This window comes from Choloepus didactylus, chromosome 8, assembly GCF_015220235.1.
Source record: "Choloepus didactylus isolate mChoDid1 chromosome 8, mChoDid1.pri, whole genome shotgun sequence".
NCBI lineage: Eukaryota > Metazoa > Chordata > Mammalia > Pilosa > Megalonychidae > Choloepus > Choloepus didactylus.
The window spans coordinates 75,671,733-75,681,751 of record NC_051314.1 but is presented as its reverse complement, the minus strand read 5'-3'; the positions used below and the strand labels follow the sequence as shown (position 1 = coordinate 75,681,751).

General features: G+C 39.5%; 1 protein-coding gene and 1 pseudogene across 5 annotated transcripts in view; both read left to right on the top strand.

Annotated features, from left to right (window-relative positions):
• The first annotated feature begins 1,202 nt into the window (after positions 1 to 1,202).
• On the top strand, positions 1,203 to 2,222 carry LOC119542693 (annotated as a pseudogene).
• Positions 2,223 to 8,258: 6,036 nt separating this feature from the next.
• Positions 8,259 to 10,019, top strand: part of RBMS2 (RNA binding motif single stranded interacting protein 2) — an 85,021-nt gene continuing 83,260 nt past the window's right edge. For 2 of the 5 annotated variants that reach the window (XM_037848395.1, XM_037848396.1), the window contains exons 1-3: positions 8,260 to 8,527; positions 8,647 to 8,714; positions 9,405 to 9,591. In XM_037848395.1, the coding sequence (XP_037704323.1) occupies positions 9,526 to 9,591 (66 nt within the window). In that variant the 5' untranslated portion in view covers positions 8,260 to 8,527; positions 8,647 to 8,714; positions 9,405 to 9,525. Of the gene's footprint in view, positions 8,528 to 8,646; positions 8,715 to 9,404; positions 9,592 to 10,019 lie in introns of all 5 variants that reach the window. The other 3 variants (XM_037848399.1, XM_037848398.1, XM_037848400.1) reach the window with 3 other exon arrangements.

The window sequence follows — 10,019 nt, the reverse complement described above, 5'->3', positions numbered from 1 at the left end:
CACTGCCCTCCAGAGTGGCTGCACAATTCAACATCCCCACCAACAGTGAATAGGTATACCTCTTTCTCCCCACTTCTCCAGGACTTGTAGTTTTCTGTTTATTTTTTTAAGTTTTTATTTACAAGGTGATGTCTTTTTAATGTGATAGTAGCAGTGTAGCTTTATCTAACACACAGGTGAGATTGGGTTTACTCTCCTATTAGGAGACAAGCAAATTCAACTTCTCTCATTTCCTTATGACACAAAAATAAGCAATAAAAATAAATAATATGTATTTTAAATATAAAGGGGAAAGCCCCTAAATGTGCTAGTGTGCCATTCTATCACTATCATCACTACTTTCAGTGTTTTTAGTGAGTAGCCTCTTTTCAGATGTAAATTTAGTGTTCTGGAATACTCCATTCATTCATTCATTTAACAAATATTTTTAAATTTTAAATTAGCCAGATCCTGCTAGACGCTTGGGATATAATGATATACAAAATACTCATGGTCTCTCTCCTTATCAAGCTTATCTTCTGATGAGGCCTACTAGTGATTACTGGCCTTATAAATAATGTGTATTGATATTTTAGAAGCCATTTCTTATACTCAAACCTTATGTTTTGTTTGAGAGTTTCAGGATGTGAAACAAATTATCCCCAGAGATGATGCAGAATTCAAGCAAATTGCCTTATAAATATATAGTGAATCAAAAACTGAGAATCTTGAACACCTAAAAAGCAGCACTTCCCAGCAACTATAGTTTTCTACAAATCCCTTTGCTGTTTGCATTGTAAGTTTATCTCTAGAAAGATCACCCAGTGTGCGATTCAAGAATAGGCAAAATATTGGGTATTCCCGCTACTTTAAATAAAGCGGTGGTTTGAGGAAAATAGTTGTACTTTGAACTTTCACCTCAGGAATTCTAGGATTTTACTTTTATTAATTCAGATATATATTATATTTATAATATTATATATTTATTTATAATATTATATAAAATATATATTTACAGGAGGCCAGTGCCTGTTGAGGGCCGGTGGGGTAGAAAAACTGTGGCAAAGCCGGAGAAGACCTCCCTCACCAGCCCCAGGGCTCACTCCGGTCCTGACGTTGGCCGAGGAGCACATCCCAGCATCTATACCAGACTCTGGATTGATTACAGATTTTTGTAATCTCTGTATGGAAATGTCCCAGAAAATTAATCCTTTAAATTGAATGTACTCCAGCAAGAGGATGAAGAAAGGAAAAAGGGAATGGAAAAAGGAATCATGTTAAACTTTGCTGGTAACAGTCACCCTATGCCAGTAGAAAGAATAACAGGTGAAGATTTTTGGGTTCTTTCCAGAATTTTAAAGAAAAAAATCCATCTATTATTAGTTTAGATGTTAGATATAACCTGCTCAGTGAAGTGGGCACAGACTATGCTGCGAAACTGCTTTAGAAACAACTTAATCTCATTTATTTAAACCTTATATTTAATGATAGTGGGCCCGATGCTGCAAATTAATTCATCCTTAGAGAAACTGAACTTCAAATGCAAAGTGTGATAGCATTTGCTACAGTATTAACTAAAAACCAAGCAATTAGGGAAATAAACCTAAATTGTCCTATACTGTATGGTGAACAGGAAGAGTACACAGTCCATATACCACATGTTAAAAGAAAATCACTGCCTTGTTGTACTACAGTGTAAGCATGATGTAGAAAATTATATTATAAAACAGATATATGATCCAGTGTGCCTGAACACTAGCCCATGCTACCTTGATGTCAGCTGCAATAAAATAACTTGTGATGGCTGATGTTCTGAAAAGCAGTATTATCCTGGAAGTAACATATTTTCTTCCAACAGAATAGAAAATGCAGAAGCAAACTATCTCAGTGAAAGTGTTGCTTCACATAACAGGAGTCTTAAAGTAGTTAGCAACAACATAGAGGGAGAAAGTTTTGTTGCATTTTCATAATCAATGGAAACAAATCCCACACTTGCTAACATTTACTTCTGGGGAAACAAATTTGATGTGGCGTATTCAGACTTAATCCAAATGGGCCATCTACAACCAGACAATCCCGATGTGGAGCCATTTGTGGTGGATGACTGTGTATATCTTACAGAAGTCTCTAATGGCCTTTAAAAACATTATTGGACACCAACTTCTGGAGAAACTTATGGCACTAATCTAAAGCAGGTTTCCCCTTGTACCAATGCGTCAACATCTATGAAAAACAAGTTCTAAAATAATTTTCATATATATGTTTTATTACTTTCACAGTCCAGTCATCAATATTTTATTGCCTATTCATTTTCTTTCATAAATTAGAATGTTACTTTTATCTAATGCATAAAACATGTGACTATACTGAAGTTTGTATAATTGTCCGTTGTGTAAAACTGAGTAGGGTAATAAGAAATTTCACAAAGTAGAGACAAATAACTCTCCAGAGTTGTCTGTCTTTTCTTTCTCTGTTTTCCAGTGAGGTAAGTCAAGCTGTTGAGAGGCCAAAATTTCCCAATCTCTAGTTTTTAGACCAAGTTTGTTATTCCATGGTACATCAGAAGGGACGGGGCTAAGCTTTGCTTTGTTGTTTGATGCAGCTCTATAAGTTTTGCTGTCCAAGGAAGCAGATGTGTTAAATAAACTCTTTCCATTCTTCCTAAGGCATAACCTCATCCCTGCACCAGGAAATACATTCACCATTTTGGACTATTTCCATTCCTAGCCTTTTGGGCACAAAAGTTAATCAGTGAGAGGAAAGATAATTCACAGGGGGTGTTTATAGATGAAGAAAAAGCATTGTTGGCCTTAATACTCATTGTAAAGATCTCTGAACCACATTCAGAGCTTCATTAGCAAACCTGCCCTATCTCACTGCTTTCAGCCACATGTGCCACATAAGCCTGGTGCCAGCTGAATGTCTGGCTAGGGTCAAACACATCTGCAGGTAAAACATTCTTCTGAGTTCTCCGTCCTGATGGGGAGCTGCCAGCGGTGGCATGTAACCACCTTCAGCATACAGATCAGTGTTAATCTAGCCTCCAACTTCTTCACTTGGGACACTTGTTTAAAAATGTTGTTTTTCTGGAGAAATCATAAACCAGTCTATAGTGAATCAGAGATACAAATATCTCTTTTCCCAAGAGAAGTTCCAAATAACTCTAATTTTACTTCTCCTGAAAACAACTCTTGAATGCTGGGCCCATGAGGACCAAGAAATTGAGGGGCATTGACTAAATCTAAGAAAAATGTGGAAAATATAATGGGCAAAGCAGAGAGGATGGTCAAATTAAATATACTGGAGGATATAGGATTCTTCCTTGCCACACACTTCCTGAATCTAACAATAGAACCCCATTTGCTTCCCCATCCCTTTTAAAAAAATTACATAACCCCTTTGTTTCAGTTTGCTAAAGCTGCTGGAATGCAATATACCAGAAATGTATTGGCTTTTACAATGGGGGCTTTTTATCATCTTTTTTTATTGTAGAATATAACATATATACATAGAAGTGATATCTTTCCAAATGATATTTAACAAGTAGAGAACAAATTTCAAAGAATATTATAGGTTACAGTTCCACAGTTTCAGCTATTTCCTTATTGTGAAATATAACATATATACAAAAGATGATAGTCTTCAAATTACAATTTAACAAGTAGCTATAGAACAAATTTCAAAAAATGCTGTGTGTTACTGTTCCAGTTTGCTAATGCTGCTGGGATGCAAAATACCAGAAATGGATTGGCTTTTATAAAAGCGGGTTTATTTGGTTACACAGTTACCGTCTTGAGGCCATAAGGTATCCAAGGTAATGCATCAACAATCGGGTACCTTCACTGGAGGATGGCCAATGGTGTCCAGAAAACCTATGTTAGCTGGAAAGGTACATGGCTGGCATCTGCTCCAGAGTTCTGGTTTCAAAATGGCTTTCTCCCAGGATGTTCCTTTCTAGGCTGCAGCTTCTCTTCAAAGTGTCACTCTCAGTTGCTCTTGGGGCATTTGTCCTCTCTTTCCTTCTCTGGAGCAAAAGTCAGCTTTCAAAGGCCATCTCCAAAATGTTTCTGTAAGTTGCAGTTCCTCTCTCAGCTCATGTGTGTTCTTCAAAGTGTCCCTCTTGGCTGTAGCAAGCTCACTCCTTCTGTCTGAGCTTATATAGTGTTCTAGTAAACTAATCAAGGCCCACATTGAATGGGCAGGGCCACACTTCCATGGAAATTATCTAATCACAGTTATCACCTGCAGTTGAGTGGGTCACATCTCCATGGAAACACTCAAAGAATTACAATCTAATCAACACTAATACGTCTGCCCACACAAGACTGCATCAAAGATAATGGTGTTTTGGGGGACATAATACATTCAAACTGGCACAGTTACAGATCCACCATTTCAATTCTTTCCTTCTAGCTGTTCTAATAACCAAGTGTTCTGGTTTGCTATTGCTGCTGTTATGCAAAACACCAGAAATGGATTGGCTTTTATAAAGGGGATTTATTTGGCTACAAATATACAGTATGAAGGCCTTGAAAATGACCAAATTAAAACATCAACATGACTATACCTTCACTGAAGGAAGGCCAATGGTGTCTGGAACACCTCTGAGGTCTGGGAAGCCACGTGGCTAGCGTTTTCTTCCTTTGCTCCCAGGTTGTGTTTCAAAATGGCTTTCTCCCAGGACATTTCTCTCTAGGTGTCTGGAGGTATTCTCTTAGTTTCTCCCAGGCAAACTCTGGAATAGCAAAAGTCTACTTTCAATGGCCATCTTCAAAATGTTTCTCTTGGCTACATCCCAAAATGTCACTCTCAGCTGCTCTGAGCTCCTTCCATCTGTGAACTCTTTTATATGACTCCAGTGATTTAATCAAGACCCACCCTGAATGGGTGGGGTAACACCTCTATGGAAATTATCTAATCAAAGGCCTCACCCACAGCTGATTGAGTCACATCTCCATGGAAACACTCAGTCAAAGGATTCCAACCTAATCAACACTATTACATCGACCCCCACAAGATTGCATTAAAGAACATGGCATTTTGGGGGACATAATGTATCCAAACTAAGAAAAAGAGAGTTATATAAAGATTCAGTATTCATAATACTTTGTTAAATTCCATCTTGTCTGTTGCTACCCCTTCCTCTAGTTTAATCACTTTCCTGAACTTCAGGAATGTCTAGGCAGTGACCATCCTAAGTTGCTCATGTTAAAAAGGGGTGTCAACTTTATGAGAAAAGGGAACACATCTACTTGATGTTCTTGAAGAGGCTGTTGCCTCTGAGTTTTGGGACTTAGCTGGCATAGGAGCACTCTAAAGGATTTAAGTCTCTGAAGAATAAACTTAGTGAGTGAAACTTCTATAGAGTCTCAGAAAGGGATCTGGGTATTCTTTGTTTTCAGGACTCCTGTTGACTTGGGCTTATTTTACTGTAGTCATCTAGCATATCTAGGTGAAGCTTGCATAGGTGTAACCTCCAGGACAGCCTCTTGACTCTATTTGAATTCTCTTAGCCACTGAAACCTTATTTTGTTGCCTTTGTTTTCCCCCTTTTGGTCAAAAAGGCATTCTCAATCCCTCGATGCCAGGGTCAGTCTCATTCACAGAATCCATGTCCCATGTCACAAGGAAGGCTCATTCATCTGGGAGGTCTTGTCCCACATTGGGGGGAGGGTGATGAATTTATTTGCAGAGTTAGGCTTAGAGAGAGGAAGTCCACATTTGAGCAACAGAAGAGGTTCTCTGGAGTGACTTCTAGGCATACTTATAGGTGGGCTTAGCCTCCCCTTTACAACCATAAGTTTCACGTAAGCAAGCCTCAAGATTGAAGGCTTGATTTAAAAACTAGGGAGTTCCTAAGTTCACATAGCATATGTTATGTCCACAAAAATCCATCCATATCTCACATTATCATCACTTACTTGTACAATCTTCATTACTCTCCATTTTAAACAATTCTCATGACCCAAAACATCTCACAGCACTTGTCAGCCCTTAATTATTTGTCTCTAGTATTTGTGTGGTACTAGTATAGTATTCCTATTAATTATAGTCCCTAGTATGCAATATGTACATTTTTCCCATATACCCTTCTGTTGTCAGCTCTCAGTGCCAGTCTCATACCTTAGAAGTATATCATGCAAGCCCCTATCTATATTTGTGGTGCTGATCTGTGGGAAACATGCCTTTAAACAACCCCTTTCAATCCTATTCACCTTCAGTACAGCTCTGATTCTAATACTCTACGATGGGGATTTATTAGCTTACAAATCTACAGTTCTAAGGTCATGAAAATGTCCAAATTAAGGCATCAACAGGACAATACCTTCCCTGAAGAAAGGCCACCGGCATCTGGGACACCTCTGTCGCATGGGAGGGCTCATGGCCAGCATCTGCTGGTCCTTCTCTCCCGGGTTTCATTGCTTCCAGCTTCTGGCTTCAGTGGTTTCCCCTCTTAGGTCCTCCGGGGGCTTTTTCTCTCCAGACTTCTCTGGGTGTTTCTTTCTGAGCTCTCTGGGCTTTTTCTGTGTCCTTTATCCTCCAGTAAAAGGATTAAGTCCCATCTTGAATGGGCTGAGTCACATCTCAGATGAAATAACCTAATCAAAAAGTCCCATTCCACAATAGGTCTGAACCCACAGGAATGAATGAAAAGAACATGGCTTTTTCTGAAGTACATAACAGCTTCAAACTACCACATCCCTTTACAAATATACTCACCAGAATGAAGGAGGTGGTTGCCAGCCTTGTTGGTGCTCTTTGACAATCAGTTCACAAATCTAGGTCATTTTATTTCTATGGCCTTAAACTTATTAGACCATAAAACCTAGGTTTTTCTATTAATTCATATAATATAGTTTGTTTAATAGGATCTTTATCTTCTTTTTATCTGGTACTACCTGCTCTCAGAGTAAAGAAATGGGGTTACATCTTAGGATGTGTGAATGTCCTACTTTTTTTTTTTCTAGTTCTATTTCTATTTCTTAGACTAACAGGACTTGAAGACAAATTGGGGCTGGGGTGCCTTGTATCTAGTGCTCTTTGATTCTGTGTTGTTTCTTTTTTTCTTAAGATAAGAGATGTTCCACCAATTTCCAGGCAATTGAGAGTTATGAAAGGTATTTCTGAATAATCAGGTTGTTTGCTTATGGCTGGCAGAGAGAAAGAGAGAGAGAGGAGAGGAGGGGAGGGGGAGATGGGGGGGGGGGGAGAGAGAGAGAGAGAGAGAGAGAGAGAGAGAGAGAGAGAGAGAGAGAGAGAGAGAGAGGAAACTGGAATGGATTGGGTGATCCCTGAAACTTCTTATTCAGTGTTTTCCAGTTATGTGGTTTAGCTGGCCTAGTCCTAGTACAATCTTTTAAATGCTGCTAGTCTTTGGAAATGGTCACTTTAGATCATCAAATCTGGGTTATGTGACAGACAGAAGGATATACCCTGGGAGACAGTAGAGTAATTCCTCATAATTGGAACTAACATCTACTGAGTGTTTACCGAGTGCCAGGCACCTCCCTAAGGACTTTATGTGCGTTGCCTTATTTCGTTTCACTATACTTTTAGGAAGTAGATACTATTTATTTTCTCTGTTTTGTAGATGAGAAAAGTAAAGTTCAGACATGTGAGATAATTTTCCCAGTGTCACTCAGCTTGTGAGTTACAGAACAAGAGACCAGATCTGAGGTCTGGTTCCAAAGGCTAATAGAGTAGTCATTATCTCCATTTTGCAAATGAGTGAATTAGAGTTGTTTGGTAACTTTGGCCTAAGGTCACATAAATAGTATCTAACAGTGGTGTTAGGATTTGAACTCAGATCTATCTCTCTCTAAAGCCCCTCTCTTAATTACTTTAAATTCTAAAATATTAAGCATTAAGGAATGGAGAACACAATACATTAAGAATATTATAATTAAAAAAAAATTAAATTAGATTGACTGCGCTTTTGAATCAGGCCTTCAAGAGTAAGGTCCATTTTTAGGCTAAGGGAGAAGACATCAACCAAGGACCTGAAGAGTAAGGATAACTTGGCATATAACAAAGGAGAATCTTTGAGGGCAGAAAAGTGACTTTTTAAAAATATGGTATCACTGAAAGGTGCCTTTATTTCTTTATTTTTATTCTATTTGGCTGTTGTGTTCCTATTCCCAAAGTGAGGCTGTTCCCACCCTTCCTGTGTCCCTTGAGCTTAGCAGGCACTTCCTGTCCTGTTGGAAATGAAAGTTGAGTTTGGGGGTGGGGTATGCATATGTGTTTATGCATATGTGGTACTGTCTGTTCCACTATCATGGCAAAAAGGTGACAGGAAAACTAGAATAGAGACTAGGACTTCATTTTAGGGAGAGTTTGGGTTTAATGTTTGTTGTGGCAAAGCAGACAGGTTAATTTATGTGTCAAGAGAATAGCTGTGATGGCAGAAAGGTGGCCCAGACTTCTGTTCTATATCCCTGTGCCACTTGGATTGGTAGCGGTTACTGGGTTCAATTGTTGGTTTCCTACAAGTCCCTTTTCTTGTTAAGGCTTCACCTACAAGGACGTTCCTTTGAAACTATTAGAGGTGAGTTTCTAACCTGTGTTAGGTTTTTGACTCCTACATTTATGTTCTTCTTTCCTAAGAACTGTTATTTTTCTTCTCTGTGAATCATATGCTTTTTAAACAGTTATTTTTCTCTACAGCTCAGAGACAACTTGGAGCCAACATCCCAGCTTCGTGAACTTCAGTTGGGGCATAGATTCCAGGTTTGGTGAGTTACTGTAATTGTTTCAGCTTCAAGGACTTTGAAGGCTAGAAAAGAGTGGGTTAAGATAACTTCACATTGTCAAAGAAACCACTAGGCACCAAATTTCTGATAATTCCTTCTTAAGTATGACATCGTACCTGGGGGGGATCTGAAATAGGGGTTAGGGGCATTAGCCCCTCTGTGTGACCAAGAGGAACAGAACTATCCTGAAGGATCTGAAATGAGTTTTCTGTTTTGCTTGTCTCTGCTCTTTGGGGTGCTCCTCTGTCTGCTCTTTCTGCACATATTAAGTTCACTGCAAATGTGAAGTGGGAGAAGCCCTGAGCTCTCTCACACACTCCATCTCAGTATGGTTTTCTTCACGTTTTCCAAGGTTGCCTGCCAGTGGCCCCTTTAAAATCAAGCTTGAAATCCTCTTCTGAGATCTAAACAAAAAAATTCTCATTGTCTTTCAAGAATCAGAACTTGTTGGTAGAGGAAAGGGGAAAGATTTGAAAAGTCAGGTCTTTGGTTAGACCCAAGACCTTTAAAGCCTCTTCTTGCAAAGCCTGTGAAAAACAACAACAAAAAACATCTTGGGCATTAGGACCCAGTGGAAATGCCTCATTCAGACTCTGGGTTAACTTCGCTCAGTGACGTAAACAAGCAGCCAAAGCTGTTCTTTAACCCGCCCCCTCATCTCTCTCCCTCCAGCTCCTTTTCTCTCCTTTTCTCCTCCCCCTCCCTTCTCCCTCTCCCCTCTCCCTCTCTCTCTCTTCCCCCTCCCTTTCCCTCTCCCTCTTCTTTCTCTCAGCTCCCTAACATTAAAGAGAAAATGCTGCTATCAGTGACTTCCAGGCCTGGGATTCCGACTTTTGGCTATAACAAGAACAACAAGAAGGTAGGGAAAAGCGCTTTTTTGGAATCCAGTGACTTCCTTTTCTGGGAATCCGGGAGTGCCCTTGGCTTTAACATTCTCCTTTAATAGTGGAACGGATTCCTCTCTCCTCACAGCTCCTCTCCCTTTTCCACCACTTTTTTTCTACATCTTTTCTCACCTGGTTCTGGAGGTCCAGGAATTTACAGTCCCCTGTATATGAAGCCTGAGAAAGCAGAGGAATTAAAATCCGATCAGGCTTGCAAGTTTGTACCTTTGTGAAATGAAGTTAGTTTGACTTCCTGCTGTTTGTCATCTCAGACCCTGGACCCCAGCTCCACTGCCCCAGGTTATTTTATCCTTTTGGTTAACTGTTTCCATTCTTCCCCAACCCCTCCTCCTTCCCGTACCACCAGCAATGACAAATAGCTGAGATACAGCCAGTGAAATCA